The sequence below is a fragment of the Phacochoerus africanus genome, chromosome 13, assembly GCF_016906955.1.
Source record: "Phacochoerus africanus isolate WHEZ1 chromosome 13, ROS_Pafr_v1, whole genome shotgun sequence".
NCBI classification, from domain to species: Eukaryota; Metazoa; Chordata; class Mammalia; order Artiodactyla; family Suidae; genus Phacochoerus; species Phacochoerus africanus.
Window position 1 is genome coordinate 76,852,182 of NC_062556.1, and position 24,279 is coordinate 76,876,460.

Below are 24,279 nucleotides of genomic sequence, written 5' to 3' on the forward strand. Positions count from 1 at the left end.
ATTAGGGTGGCCAGGGACTGAGAGCTGAGGGAAGAGGGGCACCCCGTCTCCTGCTGGTTCTCTGAATGCTGCAGCTCCCCTCCTGCAGCAGGTGAGGAACCAGAGAACAGGGGTGCCAGCCAGTGCCGTCCCATCACACCTGCGTCCTCTCCCAGGTCACCTTGTGAGCACAGCCCTGATCCCGCAGCCTTGGCTCAGGCAGCAAAGGCTGGCACCCCCAGAACTAGCTGTTTAAAAAGGGGTCCAACCTGATACCTTCCAGGACCCCCGGTAGGGGTAACATGCTGGGCTCACGGCCTCAGGCCCGCTGCCCATGGTGTCAGACCCCAGGTCCCGGCTGGAGCCAGTGCTCTGGGCTGATGCGTTTTGTGTCTTTTTAGGGCCACACGTGTGGCATATGGAGGGTGCCAGGCTACAGGTCTAATCGGAGCTGTAGCCACCAGCCTACACCGCAGCCACAGCCACACCAGGTCCTTAACCCACTGGGTGAGGCCAGGGATCGAGCCCCCAACCCCATGGTTCCCAGTCAGATTCGTTCCTGCTGCGCCACAACAGCAACTCCAGGGCTGATGCGGTTTGGAAACCGCCATGTCTGTGGCTGTCCCTGCCTAGAGATGCAGTTAGCAGCTTGCTCCACACGCCAACGCTGGGGTATCAGCTGGATTTATTGAGGTGAAGCAGCCCCAAGGACAACTGTAACGTAAAGCCGCCCTCATGACCGGGGGCAGCACGGACCCTCACGCGAGCCCCGGCCTCAGCGCCCTGCTTTGGGGTCTTCCGTCCGCGGGTCCAGCAGCTCCCACGTGGACACGTCGCTCCTGTCCTGGGGGGCGGAGGGGGGCCCAGGTGAGCGGAAGGGCGCGAGGGCAGGGCAGGCTGCCTCCCACCGCAGGGGCAGGGGTCGGGGACGCGGGTCTGGGCCCGTCCGTGTCCAGGCGCAGGCACGTCTGCGCGCGCCCCGCCGGCACCCGGCCCCTGGCCTCGGCCCCGGGGGCCGCGCTTACCTTGATCCTGACGCCGTGCGCGCTCAGGTCCCTGCGCAGGGCGTCGCAGGCCTCCAGCAGGGCCCGTCGCTCCAGCAGCTGCCGTCGCCGCGCCTCCCCAGCGGCCTCTCCCGCGGCCAGCGCGAAGCGGCGGACCGTCTGCCGGAAGCGGACCAGCTCCTCCACCACGCTGTGCAGGGCGGCCGGGCTGCCGGCCCCCGCGGCTCGCTGCGGGCACACGGCGGGGCGGCCCGGCGGTCACCTCAGGCGGTGGGCCAGCCACGCCCTCCGACCGAGCAGGAGCTACAGAGGCCCCGGCCAAGGCGCCTTCGCCCGGCGGCGACGCCCCTCGCACCGTCCAGGTGCCCGGGCGGGGGGGAGGCGGTGGCGCTGGCAACCCCGGGCTTCCGGCCACCGCAGGAGGCAGCCAAGTGCCCAGACCCTCCATGCGGGCACCTTCTCTGCCAAGAGCGCCCCAGCTCCGGGGAGAAACAGCCGGGCCGGGCCTGGTGCCAGACAGGCCGGGACGTCCGGTGCGGGAAGCGGGGATGCGCCAAAGGGACCGTCCGCGGAGGGTGAGGCCAGCTCCCAGGCCCCCCGCCAGCCTCGAGTCCAAAGACAGTGACAGGTTTAACCACCGTCCGCACCGACGGGAAGGAGTGGTCAGGGCGGGGAGGCCGTGGAATGTTCCAGATGGCGGGGCCGCAGACTCAAGCGGCTGGACCCACCGCCGGCCTGGATGAGGCCTCCGCTGTGAAGGGCATGGTGGGGACGCGGGGACGCGGGGACGCGGGGCCAGCGGCGCAGGAATAGGCTCTGCTGCAGCCCGAGACCGCGCTCCGTGCAGAGCCGAGCTGGCGGTAGGGACCGCTGGCCTCTGCCGCCCGCCCGTCCAATGACCCCACACGGAGGGCGGCAGCGGCCGCCACGGCGCAGAGTGAGCGCCCGACGAGGGCCGAGGAGACAAGGCCTCACCTGTCGCTCGGCCAGAGAAATCCCCACCGTCTCGAAGAACTGCTCCACGAAGGACACGAGGGCGCCAAGCACGGCGGGGCTCCTGGGGCCGCGGGGCTCCTGGACGGGGCGCCGAGAGGGCTCCTTAGGGGCGGGGCCCCCTCGAGGCGGAGCACGAGCCCCTGCAGGGTCGCTGGGGTGCAGGTCGCTGGGGTACAGACCGCAGGGGCGGGGTCTGAGCACCTGTCTGGGCGCAGAGCCCCAGGGTGGCAATGGCGGTGGCGGTGGGTGGCGCCGGGGGCCCAGGGACAAGTGGGGTCCCCACGTGGCTTCCTCCCCCATCTCACATCACAAACAGATTCCACAAGTTCATGCGGCAGCAGGAGCGTCTCATGCTCCTGTGTCCTCGCGCCAGGCCTTCCTGTGGCCCCGCCACCAGCTCTGGGAGATGGGTCACCTGGGGCTGGCAAGGAGGCGTCTACTCCACCCTCCAAACCAACACCGCGTCTGGGCCGTTACCTCCGCCGCCGCCTTCAGCTCTCTGTTCCCATGATGGATGAGCTCCGTGATGGCGTCCACCGCCCGGGGCGTGTTGAAGTCATCTGCCAGGGCCACCTGCACGGCCCCCTTGGTGCGGCCCAGCCTGTGGGCAGACCGCAGTCGGGGCTCGCTCCCGGCACCAGGCCGTGCGCTGGCCAGTCCCCAGGGGGTGCCCCACCCGGCGGCTTCCCGCCCTCCCGCGGCAGTCAGGCCCTGGCCGCACACACCTGGCGACCCGTCCCTCATCGAGGACCTCCCCCGGGGCTGGGCTCTGGACCAGCTCACGGGGCGTCAGGACCCAGGTCCCAGAACTGCGAGAAGCGTGTCTGGGGCTGGACCATGGCCTTGAACCGTGGAGGCAAAGCCCCCAACTCCCCCCTCCCGAGGGAGAAATACGGCTTTGTGGTTTGCGCTGTCGGCCAGGGTCCCCTGGCAGCACTGCCCCAGATGGAAGAGTCCTCGCCTGTCCCTCCTGGGAGGATGGCAGAGCCTGGCAGCTCCCTGCCCCACTGGCTCTTCCAGCCTGTCCCCTCAGGGCCCCTCGCTGTTGCGCCTCTGCAGCCCATACCAGGTGGTCCTACCCGGCCTGCTCACGCCACCCTGGGGACACGCTGAGCTTCAGATGCTTCCTGTCACGGTGACCGGGGCACCCACCTTTCCCTGCCAGCCCCCATCCCCGGCTCCAGCCAGCACCACCTCCACCTCCCACCTCGGGTGGTGCCCACCTGTCCCACAGCACGTCCTCCCGCACGGGGCCACCAGCCAGCTGTCCCCTCATGTAGGCCCGAGCGTCCTCCACGAAGGCGGCCACGGCGTGGAGCAGGCGCCTGGCCTCGAGGATGGCACCATCACTGTAGTCAACGGCTGCGGGGAGGGGGCGCCAGTCACCCGGGAGCCCGAGCAGTGGCAGACCCCCCACAGTGGGGGGCATGCGGTGGTGCGAGGACAGATGTGGGACAGTGGCTCTGCCCGGGCGGCCCAGGCCTGGACACCTCGTCCACCTCGAGCAGCTGGGACTCGGAACAGCGTTATCTCCTCCATTTTCTGGAGGCCAAGGAGCCTGTGGGCAGGTGCCGGCCCGGGAGGGTCCCTCCTCGTCTGTCCCGTGGCTGTGGCCCAACTGGCCCAACTGTCCCAACTTGTGACCATATAACCCCCACCTCTGCCTTGTTACATGAGGAGCCCATCGTCCCCAAGGGGCACCTGCTCCTCAGGTCACGGACACTGGGGGCCTGTGGTCACGACTGGTCCAGCCAGCAAGGCGGGGCCGGGACCCCAGACTCGCCTTTCGGGGCTGGAAGAGGTCGTGCCCTCTGTCCCCAGGACACAGCACCCGGGGCGGCTGGCCACATGCACTGGGGGCCGCCACCTTTGTGTTCCCAGGTCACAAAGCAGGGGGTGGGGAGTGACTGCAGGAGAGGCTTTGCTGGGACGAGGCCTCCCACCAGCACCCCCAGAACAGGCGGGCCCCCCCCCACCCCCGACGAGGCCCTAGGGGCTCACCTGACCTGTAGCTGCTCCGCAGGCAGAAGAGCCGGAAGACGTCGGGGGAGGCCGAGCGGAGGAAGTCCTGTAGGGGGTGCGGGGGGCAATGAGAGCAGGCGCCTCCTCCTCGGCCTGCTCTCTGCCCACGGGACCCCATGGACCTGCAGCGCCCCCACCCCCCGCACTCTGACCTGTTTCTTTAGAGCTCCCCCGACCCCAAACACAGACTCGGCAGCTTGGCCGCTCCTGTTTCCGACGACGTATCGGGAGACCCCTCCCCAACTGACACGCTTACCTTAGGTGAGGATTCGCTTTCTGAAGGTGTTACTTTTTAGGTCCTTGTAAACCATTGCCAGACATTTGCTATGTCTGGGTATGGAGCTGGTTTTGACAACAGCAAAAGCTGTGCCTTTCATCCTCGTGCCCGCTGTCAGCGGCACATCCCCTGCGGCCCCGTGCTCCCGACCGCTGGCACAGAGATGCCACACCCTGCTGCCTGCTCCCCAGGTCTGTGCTCTGCTTGCCGCCTCTGCTGACTTTCTGCTCATATTTGTGCGTTCGGTTATGGATGCAAGGCCGTACCTCTGATGAGGGTTACTATATCCAAAATCTATAAAGAACTCATGCAACTCAAAGGCCAAAACCCCAACCCGACTCCAAGGCGGGCACAAGACCGACAAGTGGCCAGCAGGGACCTGGACAGATGCTCAACGCCACTAAGATCCGGGAAACACACATCAGACCACCGCGAGGTGTCACCTCACGCTGTCCAGATGTTTGTCTCCAAAAGGGCAAGAAACCGCGAAGAGCTGGTGCGCCTGCGCTGCCGGGCGGAGGCAGGCGTGTGGCCGTGGGCAGAGCAGCGCGGGGGTCCTCCGAGCGCCAGTACAGCCACCGCCCGACGCAGCGCTCCCCTCCCGGGCACGGATCCGAAGGAAACAAAAGCACTACCTCGAAGACACAGGCAGCCTCACGTTCATGGCAGCCTTACACCAGTCAGGACGCGGAAGCAGGTGAATGAATAGAGCGCACACACACACACCCTCGGTCACCAAAAATCAGGAAATCCTGCCGTTGTGACACCATGAGTGAGCCTGGAGGACACTGGGCTACGTGAAATAAACCGGACTGAGAAAGACACGGAAGGGCCTCCCCCGTAAGTGGAACCTCACACTGAACTCATGCGCACAGAGGAGAACTCGCCAGGGGCCGGGGAGACACTGGTCAAAGGGCACAGACCCCGACTTGCGAGCCGCCTCAGTCCTGGGGGTCCAGGGTACAGCAGGACGGCCCGAGGGGACAGGCCGGGCCACGTGCTTGACAGCTGCTCACACAGGAGATCTCAGGCGCTCCCGCCACACACGCGGGAGGCAGTCAACGTCGCTGTGCCCATGTTTCACGACACGTACGGGGACCAGATCGCCACGGGGACGTTTAAACACATTCTTAGCGACACGCTAATGAAGCGGGGAAACTCGCAGGGAGCGGAGAGCTGGAGCCTCGGCCTCTGCCATGAGCTCCTGCCTCGTCGCACCTCACGCTGACCCGACAAGGCCTCCACGTTGCCGGGCTTCACAGACGAGCATTTTCACTGCTCTGTGCAATACCACTGCTTCCACACCGTGACTGCAGCATCCCGAGAGGTGACACATGACCCCCCCGTGTAAATCTTGGAGGGACAGGCACTCCCAGGAGCTTGGCCGCCAGGCGGTCGACAGCAACAAGCCTCGGAGGCGCACAGCACAGGCCACGTGTTGACAGGCAGCGGGGTGTGTCCCCAGGACACCGTGCTGGGTCTGCCCTGCTGCCCCTGCAGGAAGAGGGGGCCACCCAGCCGCCCCCGGCCAGGCCCGCCCACTCGGCCCTCGGCACAGTCACCCACAGAGCAGGTGTTCTCTCCTCGTAAAGAGGAAAGACTAAGACGCTGACAGTGAAGAAACTGGCCTCGAGTCATCACCCAGAAACCAGAAACGGCCAGTTTCGAGCTGCTGCCTGAGCTCTGAAGGTCGAGTCCTTCCCCACAGACCACAGCCCACGTTAAACAGAAAGAACCACGTTTCCACGCAGGCCAGTCTCCACGCCTGTCCATGGGCCCCAAACGGGGAGGACTGGAGGGAAAACCCGCTAGAAACGAAACACTACACGAACTTTTTTTTGCCTCATCCGTGGCATGTGGAAGTTCCCAGGCCAGGGATGGAATCCAAGCTGCAGCCACGACCTACACCAATAGTTTCGGCAACGCTGGATCCTTAACCTGCGGTGCCACAGCAGGAACTCCCGGACAAGTATTTTTCTACACGCAGGGCAACAGCTTGGCATCCTTGAGGAACCATGGGCAAAGATAAGCTTCAGGCCAGCCAGAAGCCCAAATTCAGGAAAGAAAGGAATCATGAAAGGAATCCAAACTGGAAAGGAAATAAAACAGTCACTGTGAATAGAAAAGCCTAAAGACACCACCAAGACACAACTAGAACTTACGAACAAATTCAGGGAAGTTGCAGGATACAAAATTAATATACAGGTTCCTGTTAAGTTTCTATATAACAAACTATCAGAAAGAAAAAGTTCCCGTCGGGGCTCAGTGGTTAACGAATCCGACTGGGAACCATGAGGTTGTGGGTTCAGTCCCTGGCCTCGCTCAGTGGGTTAAGGAGCTGGCACTGCCGGGAGCTGTGGTATAAGTTGCAGACGTGGCTCGGATCTGGCGTTGCTATGGTGTAGGCCGGCAGCTACAGCTCAGATTAGACCCCTAGCCTGGGAACCTCCATGTGCCGTGGGAGTGGCCCTAGAAAAGACAAAAAGACCAAAAAAAAAAAAAATTAAGGAAACAGTCTCATTTACGATTGCATTTGTAAGAACGAAATACCTAGGAAAAGAGCTAAGCAAAGATGTAGAAGCCCTACTGTACCCAAGCAGTTGTTCAAGGGAGTTCCCCTCGTGGCACAGTGGAAACAGATCCAACTAGGAACCCTGAGGACGCAGGTTCAATCCCTGGCCTCGCTCAATGGATTAAGGATCCGGTGTTGCTCTGAGTTGTGGTGTAGGTCACAGATGAAGCTCAGATCCTGTGTTGCTGTGACTGTGGTGTAGGCCGGCAGCCGTAGCTCTGTTTCCACCCTTAGCCTGGGAACCTCCATGTGCCGCAGGTGCAGCCCTAAAAGGACAAAAGACCAAAAAAAAAATTGTTTAAGACACTTGATAAAACAAACTGAAGACAACACAAATGGAAAAATATACTATGTTCATGGACCAGAATACTTAATACTGTTAAAACGGCCACACTTCCCAAAGCAATCTACAGATTCAATGCCTGTCCCTGTCGAGCTACTAATGGCATTTTTCACAAAACTAGAATAATTCTAAAACCTGTATGGAAACACAAAAGACCCCAAACAGCAAAACAATCTTGAGAAAGAACAAAGCTGAAGATACCATGCTCCCTGATTTAACACTCTAATGCAAACCTTTATCAAGACAACACAGCACTGACACAAAACAGACGCAGACAGATGAATAGAACAGAAACCCAGAGGGAACCCACACTTGTTCGGGCAATTAACCTCCGACAAAAGGTGTAAGAATCACCGTGGAACAAAGCCTCTTCGATAAGCGATTTTGAGAAAACTGGACGGCCACCTGCCAAAGAATCAAGCTGGACCACGCTCTTAACCACATACAAAAAAACCAAAACAGATTAAGGACTTAAATGTAAGACCCGAAACCATAAAACGCCTAGAAAACAGACTTTGACATCAGTCGGAGAAGTATTTTTTCCTGTCTCCTCAAGCAAGGAAAACGAAAGCAAAAACAAACAAAATGTCAAACTGAAAAGCTCCCGCATAGCAAAGGGTCCTAACAGCAAAATGAAAAGCCACCTACTGATTGCGAGAAGGTATCTGCAAATGATACATCTGATGGGGGTTGATACCCCAAATAGACAAAGAACTCACAACACCTCAACATCAAAAAACCCGATTTAAAAACAGGCAGGAGACCTCAGCAGACATTTTCCCACAGACGACACACGGATGGACAAGAGGTACCTGAAAAGATGCTCAACAACACTAGGCATCAGGGGATGCAAATCCAACCACCAAGAGCTGCCACCTCGCGCCGGTCAGAGGGTTTTTACCAAAAAGACAACAACTAACATGCTGGACAGGCTGCGGAGAAAAGACCCCTCCTGCACTGCGGGGGGCATGGGAACGGTGCGGCCGCTGTGCAAAGCCGTGGGAAGAGTCCTCGAAAATGAAGGGTAGAACCATCACAGTGAGCCAGAAATTCCACCTCTGGGTATTTTTTTCAAAGAAAGCAAAAACACTAATGAGAAAAGACACCTGCACCCCTACGTTCACTGCGGCACCGTCTGCAACAGCTGAGGCGTGGAAGCAACCTAAGCGCCCGCCGACAGACCAGTGGATAAAGACGTGTCCATGACCTTCATACACTGCACCGCATCTTCAGCCATAGGGGGAAAAAAAAATCTTGCCATTTGCGACAAAAGGACTGGACCTAGAGAGCACTGTACTGAGTAAAATAAGTGAGACGGAGCAACACAGACACCGGGTGATGCCACTCACATGTGGCACCCAGAAGAAAAGCCCATCAACAAACATTCAAACACACTCATGGAGACAGAGGACAGACGCTTGCCAGGCAGGGGACGTGTGAAATAGTGGGGGATTAGAGGTACCAACTCCTAGTTAGAAAACGAGTGTCACGGGCCAGCGACCCAGCAGGTTAGGGAGCCAGCCTTGTCACTGCTGTGGCACGGGTTCCATCCCCGGCCCAGGAACTTCCACGTGTCTTGGGCACAGTTAAAATAAATAAATACATTTAAAAAACAAACATCATGAAGATGACATGCACAGCGGGGACGTCATCAATATTACTGCAGCTTTTTTTTTTTTTGTCTTTTTGCTATTTCTTCGGGCCGCTCCCGCGGCATATGGAGGTTCCCAGGCTAGGGGTCCAATCGGAGCTGTAGCCCCCCAGCAACGCGGGATCCGAGCCGCATCTGCAACCTTCACCACAGCTCACGGCAACGCTGGATCGTCAACCCACTGAGCAAGGGCAGGGACCGAACCCGCAACCTCATGGTTCCTCGTCGGATTCGTTAACCACTGCACCACAACGGGAACTCCAATACTGTAGCTTTTTATGCTGACGGACGGTAACCAGACTCACCCTGGTGACCGCTTTGCAAGGCACAAAAGATACAATCGCTGTGCTTCATACCTAGAACTAACACAGTGCTATAGGTCAATTACACTTCAATAAAACCAACCAACCACCTACCCCACAAGTCGCTAGTGAATAAAACAGGAGTTCCCACTGCCGCAATGGGGTGGGCGGCATCTCCGGAGCACTGGGACACAGGTTCGAGCCCTGGCCTGGCACAGTGGGTAAAGGAACCAGTGCTGCTGCAGCTGGGGTGTAGCTCACAACTGCAGCTCGGACCTGATCCCTGGCCCGGGAACTCCACATGCCGCGGCGGGGGGCGGCCAAAAGACCCATTGATGAATAAAAGAGATGCAAAAAACAGCGCTACCGTGTGTGTAAAGAAACACGTGAGAAGTATGTGCACAGAGACATGTAAACACACGCTGTGATGCCGAGAAATGTGACGGCTGCTCCAGGAGGGAAAAGTGGGCAGCGTGGGAGCGGAGCTGGGGAGACAGGCTTCCCACCCACCCCCACCCCAGCTTCCTGTGGGTGCTTCTTTCTCTCGGCTGCAGTTTTCAAGTTTCCTGCAGTGAAATACACACTTCTTTAATCGAATTAAACCGTTAAACTGTTCGGGGAAAAAGCATGTTACACAGGTTACTGCCTCGATTAAGAGCAGAAACTAAGAATTCCGGAGTTCCCGTCGTGGCGCAGCGGAAACGAATCTGACTAGGAACCATGAAGTTGCGGGTTCGATCCCTGGCCTCTTCAGTGGGTTTAGGACCCAGCGTTGCCGTGAGCTGTAGGTGTAGGTCACAGATACGGCTCAGATCCCGCGTGGCTGTGGCTGTGGTGTAGACCGGTGGCTACAGCTCTGATTCGACCCCTAGCCTGGAAACCTCCATATGCCGCGGGTGCGGCCCTAAAAAGACAAAAAGACAAAAGAAAAAAAATTAGTGGGAAATTTTCAACTTTACACAATAGTTTTACTGTTCACGGGAACACTGAAACTAAAATTTTAAGCTCATTTTGCGTCTACTTTCGATAAAGCACAAAGCTGACGGGCCGCTGTAAGGAAACAAGGTTTTGGGTAAAAGAGCGACAAGAGCTGAAGCACAGACGCCCTGCGCGACCCACCCGACCTGACGGCTCGCAGCTGAGGAGCTGCTTCGGGGGGTGGGTTGACTTCCGCCCCAGCTCTGTCCCCAGAAAAAGTGCCGAGCTGGTCACCCAGCTGCGGCAGCCACGCTGTGCGCCCAGAGGGCGTCTAAAGCCCGTGTCCCCGCGGGGGCGGCCGGAAAGCAATGGTCGTCTCAGCCCCACGCAGGGTCGGTTCGGCACAGAAAGACCAGAGACCGAATTCATCAGGGACAAGGTCAGTTCAGACCCTGAAGTCCCCGGGAGAAGGACGAGCAAGGAAGACAAAGCCCTGTCCCCAAAGAGGACTCCCGACCGGTAAACAGAAAGAGCCCAGAACGAGGCCACGTGACGTGGCCCGACCCAGAGCCGCGTCACGAAGGCCGGGCCCATGGGGGGACGCACACGGAGGAAACGGGGACCGGCCCGCGGCCCGCCTGCCGCCGAGGCTCTGGAGGCTGCAGCGTGCGGCCAGGGCCCCGCGAGGAGCGGACCCGCCGGACGCCCCCTCCCCGGCCACCTGCGCCCGGGACGGGGACAGATGCGGCACGGGGCAGAAACGGGAGCAGGGCGCCTCTGTGGGCCCTAAGGCGGAGGGCATCCCGCTCCGGGGCAGCGCAAGGACTGTGCAGGGAGACGGCGGGTGCGAAGGGCAGAGGCCGTGGGCTTCCACTCGCACCAGGGCCCTGCCGTCGTCGGATTCGGGGGAACCACGGCGGGCGGGGGGGGGATCAGTGCCCACGGGGTGCAGCCAGTCCGCATGACGCGAACGCTCGGAGGGCTGGTTCCCCACAAGCACGTTTCACACAGCTGCACGGTACACGCAGCCAGGGTTAAGGTGGCAACTTTTTCTTTTTTGCTTGTTAGGGCCACACTCGCGGCACACGGAGGTTCCCAGGCTAGGGATTGAATAGGAGCTGTAGCCACTGGCCTACACCACAGCCACAGCCAGGCCAGATCCGAGCCACATCTGTGACCTACACCACAGCTCATGGCAATGCCGGATCCTTAACCCACTGAGCAAGGCCAGGGATCGAACCTGCGTCCTCACAGACACTAGTCAGAATCGTTCCTGCTACGCCATGACAGGAATTCCTAGGTGGCGTATTTTATGTGACGCATTTTTCACCATATTTTAAACAAAAATAAAAAGCCCAAGACACATACAAAGGCCCCACCTGAACACTGATGGGACCCTGGTTAAAACAAAAAAGCTGTAACCGGAACAGGAACCAGAAAGTTGCTGATACTAAGCAATCACCGCTAACTTCTCAGGAGTTGAGCGCCGGGCAGTTGTGATGCCGGCAGCACCTTTCCGTGTGGTTCAGCAGCTGTGAAACTGGGTATATGCGTGCACACACACACTCGCCATTCCCACTGACACAGACAGAGCACAGAGACACACAACGGCGACGACTCTTGGATCTGTGTGTGAGCACACGTGTTGAACCTCTATGTGAGACCGTGTAAGGTACCGAACCTTCCCGCAAGTACAGAAAGATGGTCTGGGGTGGGCGAGGGGGAGGGTGCTGTCACGCCAGTGCACCCGCATCCCCTCACCGGGACACTGACGCCCTGCCCTGCACGGCCACGGGCCAGGAAGCCGCTCGGCAGGTGGAGAAGCCAGGACCAGGCCCCGGGCAGGAGCGGGTGGCGCCAGGGAAGGGGGCAGGGATCCAGCAAACGTGACTGGGGAGGAACTGGTACGAAGGACGAGGGTGAGAACCTTGGAACTGGACCGGGAGGCCGAGTCCCCCAGCGCTGACCCAGGGAGCTGGCAGGAGGGACACGGGAGGGGAGGAGGACACTAGCAGCAAGACGGGGTCGCCTGCCACACCAGCCCTCCCAGCACGGCAGCAGGCTGGCAACGCGGGGCCCGCGACGAGCGAGTTACCTTGATGGTGATGTAATTCCTGAGCGACTTGGACATCTTCTCCTCCCCGCCCTCCACGTGCAGATGCCCTGAAACCAACGCAAAGTCACTCACGCTGCCCCAGGTGGGAGGCAGGGGCTTCCACCTGCAGGGACGGTGAGGCGGGCGTGTCTCCCAAGGTACCAGCGAGCTGGGACCCACTGCGCTGTCCCCGGCGTGGACGCCCACACAGGGCCCCTGATCTTTCCCACACTCAGCCCTTGGGGGGTGGACCCACAGCCCCACTATTCCCCTCCCCGCCCCTCCCGTGACCCCCAGGCACCGAGAGGATGCATCGCTGGCCCTGAGAACCAGGCACAGAAGCCCGACTGCGGACGCTCGGCGAGCAGGCCTCGGAGCAGCGCCAGTAGGTTCTCTGTTGTCTTCCCGACAGATCCTGACCTTGGCATCACGTGCCCCGCCCCCACGCATGTGAAGGACGAGGGTAAAACAAGCCCTCGGGGCCGTCTCCAGCTGAGCCTGGACCTCGGCCCGGACAGCATCTGTGTGGGGCTCTCTCCCTTCCCAACAGGAGACCCTTCCCCAGTTTTCCTGACACGACCTCGAGCCCAAGGGCTCCAAGGCCAACCACTCTGAGATCTGGTTTCCATGCGGCTTCCGAAATACATGGAACCTGGAACACGTCACTCTAGGCACCTGCCGTACACACCACCACTTGGGCGGGTGCCTCCGGAGCAGGAACCGGCCGCTGAACCCCGCTTCCACGCGTCTTCTTCAGGAAGAAGCATCCTTCCCCGTGTGTCAGCGGACACAGCTGCTCTCCCAGGACAAGGTCAGAGAGAACAACGGACTCCGGAGCCCTCACAGGACACAACGGCAAAAGCCCTTCCCTCTCCCATCTAAAACCACAGGGGCCCCCTGGCAAAGTAGGTTAAAGATCCCGTCTTGGCCTTCCCATCATAGCTCAGCAGTTAACCACTCTTGACTAGCACCCCTGAGGACACGGGTTCCAACCCTGGCCCTGCTCCCTGCTCAGTGGGTCAAGGATCCTGTGTTGCCATGAACTGTGGTGTAGGTCGCAGACGTGGCTTGGATCTGGCGTTGCTGTGGCTGTGGTGTAGGCCAGCGGGTAGAGCTCTGATCCGACTCCTGGCCTGGGAACCTCCATGTGCCGTGGGCGCCGCCCTAAAAAGACAGAAAATAAAAAGAGACCCCATCTACACCCACGCAGGCAACAGCTCCTGTGCTGGGGACTCGGCCAGACGCTTCCAGACAAATTCAAGGTAGAATGGAAACGAGGGTCGGAAGGGTCACACAGAGCCAGATGCTGGTTCCCAGGCCCCACACAGGGCACGTGCCGGGGGAGCTCGGGGAGCTCGTGGGGAGGAGGCACACGGAGCAGGGCTGCACTTGGGCACACGCAGTCCTACCAGCCACTGTCACCCCCGTGGACCTGACCACACTGGAAGCAGCAACTGTGCGTCCCTGCGGCACGTCCGCACGTACCCCACCTGCCGGAAGCCCTGACAGCCTTAACCAAGGGCTCAGGCAAAGGGCGCCTGTCCACTTGCTGGGTTTGGCGGGTGACCTCTCCACCCCTCCCCAACCACCACCAGAGCCCAGCCTCTTCCTTCCCCTCAAACACCTTAACTGGCCACCGGGAAAGGTACTAGAACCGGGCCACTGCGGCCCCACGGCCTTGCTCAAAATCGACATGGGATCTCCTCGTGCAGCAAGGAAATTCCAAAACTGCTTTGCTCGAGATGCTGCTGGTTCCACGTCACACCTGCTTCTGAGAGCAGGTGGCTGGAGTCGATCGTTTTCTTGGAAAGTGAGACAGAAGGCAGTGCTTTCAGAGGCTGACAGCTACTCATGGTGACAACGTGGCAGCTCCAGGACGGCAGGTTCATCATCACCACATCGAACCGTACCTGCAACCCCCTCTCATGCTCTCACCGAGAGAAACACACGTGGGGCAGCAATGCGCGACACTGGCCAACTCTCGTAGCTTCGGCCTCCGTTCCAAAAGGCACGGGTGGTCTTCCAATCCAAGGAAGTTCACAGCCAATGGACTCGAGTCAAAAACAGCCTCAGGGACAGGCTGCTTCCAGACCTAGCAGCTAAGCTGCATTTCCAGAAGCAGAGGCTTCGCAGACTGAGGGGGCAGAACTGGAAAGGAAGCAGTTTCACCGAGGCCCCCACTCACCCGAATGCAGGAAGTAGTTCCCCCACTGTGGGCACCGGTGGAAGACCTCACACTGGGCGATTTCGTTCTCGTGGTGCGGAAAAGCCAGGTCTATGCCGCCCGAGTGGATATCCAGCCGACTCCCAAACACCAAGCTGCAAGACACGGTGCAGAGCAGGGAGCTGATCAGGCCAACAGCAGGGCTCCAAGCCACAGCCTGTCGCCCATCCAGCCTCGCTCGGCCTATGCAGAGAACGGAGCTCAGTTCTAAACACATAACAACTCAACCGACGCAAACGTCAACTGAAACTGTTTTTACTGCATACAATCCCTAGAGTTCCCACTGTGGCTCAGCAGGTTAAGAACCTGCCACAGTGTCTGTGAAGGTGCGTGTTCAATCCCTGGCCTCACTCAGTGGATTAAGGATCCCATGTCGCCACGAGCTGTGGTGTAGGTTGCAGATGCGGCTTGGATCCCACATTGCTGTGGCTGGGGTGTAGGTCAGGAGCTACAGCTCCAATTCGACCCCTGCCTGGGAACTTCCATATGCCCTAAAAAGAAAAATATCCCTAATTCATGGCTTTTCCTCCTGGTAAGAGAGACTTCATGTTCTTTCTTCCAGAAACAATACATGGTTTTTTAGAACTTCAGAACTACTTTTCCTTACTTTCAATAGGGAGAGTTTAGTGATTTAACAAAAAAGAACTATAAAATCATGAGATTTTTAATTTGGCTTTTTTGAAAATTTAACTACTTAGCAGCCATACCTGAATAATGAGGTAACAGAATTCAAAGTGACTCATTTCAGCTGTGTGGGCATTTCTGCTCTAAGGCTACACTGTGCACCCCCTCCCCCCCAAACAGCACATCTCAGGGCTGACGGGCACACGCTGCCTGCGCATTGGTCACTGGAGCACCTGCAAAGCAACCGGGTGCAAAGAGTCCCGGCTGACCAGCAGCGGCCCCAGAGGACACCAAAATGCGAACATCAAGTAAGAATGTAAAAGCCACACAGTGGCGACGGGGGGCCAGGGCCATGGAACTCTGGAGGCCAGCCCCTCCAGGGGTGCAGACACCAGTGGGTTTTCTAAAAAGGGCTAAAAATAGACATGTCAAAGGTGCTACACCCCCTCCGAGGCCCCTTTCCGATGAAGGCTGACCCTTCTCCCTCCGGCCCAGCTCAGGAAAAGCTGCATTTCATGGTCACCCCTAAGCTGTGCGGTGGGTGGTCGTGGACCCTGTAGCCTCGGTGATGGAATCTGGGGCATCCCCGAAACGCAAACACTAGGAAGGAGCACGTGAGTCGGGAGGCACCAGGGCTGGGGGGGAGCGGGGCCGTAACTGTGTTGGTCACGAGTGATCCATTTTTATAAAGATCTGAGCAAATGCGACAGATTTAACAGCTTAACTGTGGATCCACTGTGTTCGTTATATTAGCCTCTACTCTCCCTTAAATGTCAGATCTAAAGTAAGAGAGAGCTGGAGTTCCTGCCATGGCTCAGCAGAAACAACCCCTACTAGTATCCATGAGGATGCGGGTTCGATCCCTGGCCTCACTCAGTGGGTCAGGGGTCTGGTGTTGCCGTGAGCTGTGGTGTAGGTCACAGACGTGGCTGGGACCCTACGTTGCTGTGGCTGTGGTGTAGCACAGCTGCAGGTCTGATTCAACCCCTAGCCTGGGAACTTCCATGTACCTTGGGTATGGCCCTAAAAAGACAAAATAAATTAAGAGAAAGCTGGAGTTCCCATTGTGACACAGCGGAAATGAATCCAACTAGGAACCATGAGGTTGTAGGTTTGATCCCTGGCCTCGCTAAGTGGGTTAAGGATCCAGCGTTGCCGTGAGCTGTGGTGTAGGTCGCAGACAGGGCTTGGATCTGGCGTGGCTGTGGCTGTGGTGAAGGCCAGTGGCTACAGCTCCAATTCGACCCCTAGCCTGGGAACCTCCATATGCTGCAGGTACAGCCCTAAAAAAAAAAAAAAAAAGCGAAAGCTGAAACTGAATAGAAGTCTATTTTGTCTTTAGATTTCAACAGAAATAAATATTTAATGGTAACATTACATTTGAAACTCACTAAATATTTCCTGTTTTAGAAAAATCATGTGAATTTAAAAGATAAATGTCTTTTTACAACGCAGTGTCTATTCCACATTGCTGTTAATAAACAAATACTTGTAAATACATCTGGGAATTTACAGCCGGGCGGAGCGCTGGACATCGCTTTTTTAATGAAAAGTTGGCCCCTGCTTCAAACTAACAAGAGCCTGACATCTCAGGAATTTTTGGACACGTTTCCAGAGGAGTCATACAGACATCAGCACAGGTGGGGGGCGGGAGCACAGTCATCCCAGGTGAGGTGGGGGGGGGGCACAGGCATCAGCACAGGTGGGGGGCACAGGTTATCAGCATGGGGTGGGGGGGCAGAACCCCTTCTAAGTCTTCACTGTGATGCACACACGGGGACGGGCCTTCCCACCTGCAGAAGGGGGGGAGGTTACGCAGAAGCCGGGGGGTGTGCACAGGCGGCGCTCAGAGAACTGCCCATCAGAAAGCTGCACCCCACACAGCGCCACGCGGGGGCTGTGCCCAGCAGTCTGAAATGTTTGCCTTAATTGTACTTGGTTTCTAACCTTAAAAACTGCTTATTATAAATATCTGCAATGAACTAAAACACATGAAATGTATCAAAATCCACAAGTTAATGATACTAAAAAGACCCCTCGCTCCACAAACAGGAAAAAGACACGAGGTTATTTGCTGCAGAATTGGTAAAAGCGAAATACGAGAAACAAAGTGCCCCCCACGAGGCGCTGGCTGACGGATGACGCAGCCGCGGCGCAAAGCAGGGCAGAGCCCAGACCCACCGGCAGGAACCCCAGGACGGGCTGCCAAGTGGAGAGAAGGCACAGGAGGGCCTGGGTGGGGTGCCACCTCTGTGTCTGCCCCCCCCCCCCCCCCACACACACACAAGGAAGGGGCACCTGGCTGCGGGGCAGAGCCACAGGGGCGCGCACACCTGAGGACCAGGCTACAGGGGCCTACAGGAAAGAGGTGGCGCGGCCCCGGCAGCGATGCTGAAGCCAGGACGCTGCTCCCCAGAAGCTGGGGAGCAAGTGGGGACGTCAGCCGCCCGGTGCGGACGGGCTGGTGGTACCGTGACCTCAGGAGAGCAGAGTCAGTGGGGAGGCACAGAGAAGGGACAGAAAAGAAGATGCCTGGAGGGGAGGCGGGCCCATCGCCGGGGCCCGAGCCAGCCTCGTCCCGGGTGGGGTGTGCGGAGATGAAGAGCTGGCAGGAGGGCAGGTGGGAGTGGAAACTTCGGCGATGCTCCAGGGGCCTGGGCCCAGCCCCCCGCCCAGTCCTCATGGAGGAGACGCGGGCGCCCCGGAGGTGGCCCGTGGGCTGGGAAGTCGAGGGCTACGTGCAAAGGCTGCTCTGCGGGGAGAACAGCGCTGGTGCTGGAAAGATGAGCCTGTCAGGTTTCGCTTCCTTTCTCATGGCCGGCGCCCCCCGAACCCTGACGTCGAGACACGGAAGATTCTGGAAATCTTACCTGGAGAGGGTGGAGCATTCGATATGCCAGCCAGGCCTTCCATTTCCCCAGGGGGAGGCCCAGAAGGGCTCCTGCGGCTTGGCCGCCTTCCACAGGGCAAAGTCGCCGGCGTGCCGCTTGTCAGAGTCACCTGCCCAGGAGAGGTCCGTCAGCCGGAGGCCCCGCAGCCAACCACGCAGAGCCGCCAGCCTCCGAGGCAGGGCGCCCAGGCCTGTGCCCTCTGGCAGAGCTGCACGTCCTCGCCGTGTTCGCCCCTTCCCCACCTGAAGGCTGGAAGGGCACGAACACTCATCCATAACCGCCAGCAGCACGCGCTTCCCTGGCCGCGCAGCCGGCCTCAGGGGCTGGGCGGTGGGTGGGCTCGGCTCCCAGTCTCCCTGCTCTGTCTGCAGGTGTCAGCAGTGCGTTTTAGCAACGCTTCCCCCAAAAAGGTGCTCATCACAAAGCATGACAAGGAAAATGCCTGAGCATCGGTCACCTTCCAAAAGTAAGACGACTCCGAAGAGGAGGTTCAAGGTTATGGGACAAGCCGGCACGGGGCTCTCTTTAGATTCCAAAATGGGGAGTGGAGTTCCCGCTGTGGCACGATGGGATCAGCAGCGTCTCTGCAGCACCAGGATGCAGGTTTGATCCCCAGGCCGGCACAGTGGGTTGAGGATCCAGTGCTGCCACCGCAGCTGTGCCTTGTTACAGCTGATGAGCTCACGTTGAGACGCTGTCACCACTAGGACTCGGATCTGATCCCCGGCCTGGGAACTGCACATGCCGTGGGGAGGCCAAAAAAGGGGGAAAAGAGAGAGACCAAGATGCCCCTCGGTGGGTGAAGGATAAACCAGTCTATCTGGTGGAGTATTATTCAGCCCTGAAAAGGAATGGGCGTTCAAGCCGTGAAAAGGCATGGAGGAGCCACATGAGTAAGTGAAAGCAGGCCGTCTGAAAGGCCACAGACTGTAGGATTCCAACTCTATGATCCTCTGGAAAAGGCAAAACCATGGAAACAGTAAAAAGATCAGTTTGCCAGGGTGGGGGAATGACGGGGCAGAGCTGGACAGCAAAACTGTATGAAAATAGAAGGATGGACACACGTCGTCACACAGCTGTGGGAATCCCGGGAAACCCCAAGCCTGGCCCAAGATGTAGACCATGGACTCGAGGGGTGACAGTGTCTCCGTGAGGCTCGTCAGCTGTAACAATGTCCCGTCTGGTGGGGGTGCTGACACCAGGGCGGTCGTGCTCACTGGGGACAGAGGATACACAGGAAACCTCTGTACCTTCCACTCAATTAGCTGTGAACCAAAAACTGCTCTCAAATAAATTCTATTCTTTAAGAAAGCGTTGCTGACGTTGGAATGTGTAGGTGTCAGGAGTTCCTCCTCCGGGTGCCCCAAGCCACACATTGCAGGTGCAGGTGGTCCAGGGGTCGGGGCAGGGTGCTAACGACTGAGCAGAAGTAACAAGAACTGCTCTGGGAGTTCCCGTCGTGGCGCAGTGGTTAACAAACCCGACTAGGAACCATGAGGTTGCGGGTTCTATCCCTGCCCTTGCTCAGTGGGTTAACGATCCGGCGTTGCCGTGAGCTGTGGTGTAGGTTGCAGACGCAGCTCGGATCCCGCGTTGCTGTGGCTCTGGCGTAGGCCGGTGGCTACAGCTCCGATTCGACCCCTAGCCTGGGAACCTCCATATGCTGTGAGAGCAGCCCAAGAAAATGGCAAAAAGACAAAAAACAAAAAAAAAACTGTTCTGAGGAGTCAGGTCAACCGTGGTTGTTAGAATCAGACTTAAACGGTCATGCCTAAAAACAGAGATAACTCAAGACAACTCCACTTCTGGGTTTTTGCTCATTTTTGTTTGGTTCTGTTAAACAGTATCCTTTTAAACGTATTTTTGGGAGTTCCTGTTGTGGCTCAGCAGTAACAAACCTGACTAGTATCCATGAGGATGCAGGTTTGATCCCTGGCCTCACTCAGTGGGTTGTTGCCCTGAGCTGTGGTGCAGGGCACAGATGCAGCTCAGATGCAGGCCGGTGACTACAGCTCTGATTTGACCCCTAGCCTGGGAACTTCCACATGCCACCACGGGTGTGGCCCTAAAAAGACACACACACACACAAGTCTTTTTGGGAGTCCTCTGGTGGTGCAGAGGGTTAAGGCCCTGGCATTGTCGCTGCTGAGGCATGCGTTTGATTTCTGGCGCAGGACTTCCACATGACCTGGTTTTGGCCCAAAAAATAAAAAAGCATTTTTTAATACATTTCTATATATATTGTATTTCTTCTCCATAAAAGTGACTTTGATCTAACAAAATATTGAAACAGAAGCAGGGACGGGAATAAATTCAAATACAACGGGAATGTAAAAGAGAGTTAAATGCATATGGGAATTTACCATATGGTGCAATCCTATGGGAATCTGTGTATGAAAACCCCTTTGGGGGTTTAACGCGTGACAGCAGCAGGATGAAGACCGGACAGCACGGACAGCATGGAGCGTGGGCGGCAGTGACCCGGGAGGAAGAGAGGCTGGCGGCCGCATGCCTCCGCCAAGTGAACCCTGCACACACGTATCTACCCCTAAAACCCCATTACACTGAAAACCGGCTGTGATCAACGCCTGGCAACGTGACCACGTCAGAGAGCAGGTGTCCTGCCCCCACCGAGCTGTGTCCCCAGAACCCAGAGAGGAGGCTGGACCCACCTGGCTCTCCCACGGGATCGGGGGCCACGCCGACCAGCTTGCCGTACTTGGCGCCTCGCGACTGCAGGTCGAAGTAGACGTTGCCTGTTTCGTGAAGGTGACGGTGAAGCTGATTTCTCAGTGGTCAACACCCGCAGCCACACAAGCCTCGGCTAACGACAACCAGAACACACACAGACCACGGCCGCTGGCCTTCCGCTGGCCCCTGCCACTGCGGGTTCAAACCAGACTGGCAACGAGGACACGCACTGCAAGGCCACACCAACATCCGGTTGTGGAAGTGAAAACACAAGTCTAAGTTCTTTGTAAAATGCTGAACCAATTCTTTTTCAAAAGAAAAGAAGGAGGGAGTTCCCACTGTGGCTCAGCGGTTAACAAACCCGACTAGTATCCATGAGGATGCAGGTTCGATCCCTGGCCTCGCTCAGTGGGTTAAGTATCTGGCGTTGCTGTGAGCCGTGGTGCAGGTCGCAGATGTGGCTCAGATCCGGTGTGGCTGTGGCTGTGGCGTAGGCCGGCGGCTACAGCTCCGATTGGACCCCTAGCCTGGGAACCTCGATATGCCACTAGAGCAGCCCTAAAAAGACAAAAATACCCGGGAAGCCTTGCGACTGTCAAAGATTCAGGCTCCGGGTCCCTCTCCAGCCGAGCTGGCAGGGACGCCAGGGCCACAGAGGAAAAAGAAGAGAGTGGCTTGGGAAGAGATGCCCGGTGACTGGGTGCTGCCCGGTCCCCTGGGGGTCCTTCCTCCTCACTCAGCGTTTATGACTGAGGCTGACCGAGGCGCTGCGACAAAGCAGCAGGAATACCGCGGGAGGGGCCTTCCCTGGTCGGAGGTCAGCAGCCCTCTGGACATCCTCAGAGAGGAAGGGCTCCCTCGGCAGAGGCCCGGGTTCTGTCCCCATTTGCTACACTGCGTCCTCCTTCACAAACAAAGATCAAGTCAGAGCTGAGCTTCTGTAGAAGCACCACGAAGTCCAAATGAGTGGGGTGCCAGTTAATGGAAGTTCCTTTCGCACTAGTTACATCCGTGCTGCCTTTGTTAAATTCACAATCAAGCACAGCAGTAAAACAGCACAGCACAGGACACCATGCTCCGGCCACACCTCGCCCTCCAGTTACAGGACAGCAGAGCCCCCCCGCTGTGTTTTCCGGAGCAAACATAAAACACCCAGCTCTGCACAAAGGGCCTCGCCCTCAGCACCCAGCGTCTTCAGCAGACCCCACGCTGGACACCCCCCTCTGCGCCCCAAGGACACTGGCGGGTCACCTGTACAGACGCCTGCCTTCAGGTCCTCTGCCAGGCCCCTCCTTCGGGTAGAGCCCGGCTGGCTTAGGAGCTGCTCTTCGGCCTGGAGGCCTCAGGCCAAGGCTGCGCCCAGCATCGCAGTGCTTCCCGGACCCTGTGAGGGTCTCCTCTCCAGCCACGCTTCCCAAGTCTGAGTCCCACCCGTCCGAACTCTGACCAAAGCCTCCTCTGCCCTGGAGGCTGAGGGACCCTCCTCAGCTCTGGTATCGTGCTGCCCCAGCGCTGTCACCGTGGTCAGTTTGTCAGCTCCCCCACCCAAAAAGCCTGCGGCTCACGAGGAAGCAGAGAGCCCAGCCCAGGGCCCTGCTGGTGCTGGCTGCCCGTCAAGGACGAAAGGAGAAGTGTGGTCCTGGACACGGGTGACAGGGACGACGGGCCTGGGAGCACCACTCCTCCGGGGTCCCGCCCAGGACTGCATGCTGGTCACTCCACAGCCCAGCCACACCGGGGATCTGCAGCTTTCGCCTCGTCGTATTCGCGATACTCGGGTTTTGTCTCCAAGAGGATTGGGCAGAACCCCGAGGACAGGGTGCTCCGTACGACCCGGTCAGTGTCTTCAACCACAGAGCGAGCGGTGGTGGGGGGGGGGGGGTCTTGGAGAGAAGAGGGGGCACAGGAGGGAGCTGTCCAGCGCCCGGTCTGCTGAAGACGCTGCGTCTCTTTATTCAGAGACACACGGTGACGTGCTGGAGTCTGCAGTTTCTCCCACCAGCGCATCGAAAAAAAGACCTTCCCCAGGTGGAGACAGCGCCCGGGAGCCCGTCCCCAACCAGGGCCCTGGCCTGCGGTTGGCCTGCCACGGCCCCCGCTGTGTCAGGAGAACTTGCAACGCTCAAGGAAGCCTGCAGGGGACACCTGCGCCCGCGCCCAGACCAGAGCACCCGGCCAGGTCTGCTTTACCCACACCGGCTTCCCAGACGCTGCCCCCCACCCGCAACTGTGCAGGACGATTTTCAACAGAGCTGATTCAGCAGCTTTGCAAAGGGACACAGTTGCCACGGGAAATCTCCCCACACTTTTGCAGCAGGAATCCCACCACGACAGACAGCGAGATGCTCGGCCGGTCCCAGCGCCCCGCGGACCTCCCGGTTTGTCCAGGCCCCGGAGCGGAAGCCCTACCTCTGGCGGTGGAGTAAGCGTGCCCGCTGGCGATGATCCCTGCGACGAACGCGATTATCTGAGGGATGTTCTCGGTCACCCTCATGTACACCGTCGGGGGGAGAACCTGCCGGAAGCAGAGGACAAAGACCGCTGCCTGCGCAGCGCGGAGGGAGGCCGGCCCCACCGGCTCCTCCTCAAGCCTCTCACCTTCAAGGCTGCCATGTCTTGTTTAAACTCTTCTTCATAAAGGTTGGCGAGCGAGGCGGGTGACACGTTCAACTGCAAGACGACGAGGTGAGCGTGAGTCTGGAGCGACCGTGACGGAACCTCAGAGGCACGGCCGCCCCCACGGCCCCAGCCCCCGGCCTCTGAGTGGCCCTGCTCACAAAGGGGACACGTGTATCATCGCCACCAAACTCCACCTTCGCTGCTTCGCCGGTCAGAGAGGAAGCAGCAGGCAAGGTCATGATTTCTGATACAGGATTCCAAGCAGAGCCCCAAACACACACGACAGCCTCTGCTCTTCGGGGACCAGGACGGCCAGGTCACCCCCCTGCAGCCACCGTCCCTTTCCCTCGGGAGCAAAGGAAATCGAGTGAAAGGTACGTGAGGGAGGAACGTCTCAGATACCTGATCACGACGCGGCTCCGGAAAACAGGGACTGGGAAGGGCGCTCCATCCCCACGGGCCGGGGCTGGACCCCTGGGGACGAGCACCCCATGGAAGGAATCGGGTTCCCAAAGGGGGTGAGCACGGGAGCATGCGGCCAGCTCTGGATTCGGGGGCGGGGGGCAGTGAGTCAGCACACACAACAAGGCTCCCCCAAACACCTCCTTTTTTGTCTTGTCTTTTTAGGGCCGCACCTGCAGCATTTGGAAGTTCCCAGGCTAGGGGACGAATCAGAGCTGCAGCTGCAGGCCTACACCACAGCCACAGCAACACTGGATCCGAGCCTGGATGCTAGTTGGGTTCATTAACCACTGAGCCATGAAGGGAACTGCTCATCAGCATTTCTTATGCCAACCTTTTGTATCAAGCAATTTGCATTAAAGCATCTGAAATTAACCATTTTCTAGTGAGTTGTAGGTCTTTTCTTACTGACATATAGAAAGGTTTTTTTTGTTTTTTTGTTTTTTTAGGGTTGCATCTGCAGCATAGGGAGGTTCCCAGGCTAGGGGTCTAATCGGAGCTGTAGCCGCCAGCCTACACCACAGTCACAGCAACATGGGATCCAAGCCGCATCTGCGACCTATACCACAGCTCACAGCAACGCCAGATCCTTAACCCACTGAGCAAGGC

At 58.5% G+C, this 24,279-nt stretch overlaps 1 protein-coding gene across 5 annotated transcripts in view; it reads right to left on the bottom strand.

Moving 5' to 3' along the window:
- Nucleotides 1-647: 647 nt before the first annotated feature.
- Nucleotides 648-24,279, bottom strand: part of CARS2 (cysteinyl-tRNA synthetase 2, mitochondrial) — a 33,079-nt gene continuing 9,447 nt past the window's right edge. The window contains exons 4-15 of one of the 5 annotated variants that reach the window (XM_047755724.1): nucleotides 23,188-23,259; nucleotides 22,999-23,104; nucleotides 20,571-20,654; nucleotides 17,878-18,007; nucleotides 14,345-14,478; nucleotides 12,160-12,227; nucleotides 3,981-4,047; nucleotides 3,203-3,341; nucleotides 2,457-2,580; nucleotides 1,959-2,057; nucleotides 1,005-1,211; nucleotides 648-823 (exon numbers count right to left, since the gene is read on the bottom strand). In XM_047755724.1, the coding sequence (XP_047611680.1) occupies nucleotides 755-823; nucleotides 1,005-1,211; nucleotides 1,959-2,057; nucleotides 2,457-2,580; nucleotides 3,203-3,341; nucleotides 3,981-4,047; nucleotides 12,160-12,227; nucleotides 14,345-14,478; nucleotides 17,878-18,007; nucleotides 20,571-20,654; nucleotides 22,999-23,104; nucleotides 23,188-23,259 (1,299 nt within the window). In that variant the 3' untranslated portion in view covers nucleotides 648-754. The other 4 variants (XM_047755727.1, XM_047755723.1, XM_047755726.1 and 1 more) reach the window with 4 other exon arrangements.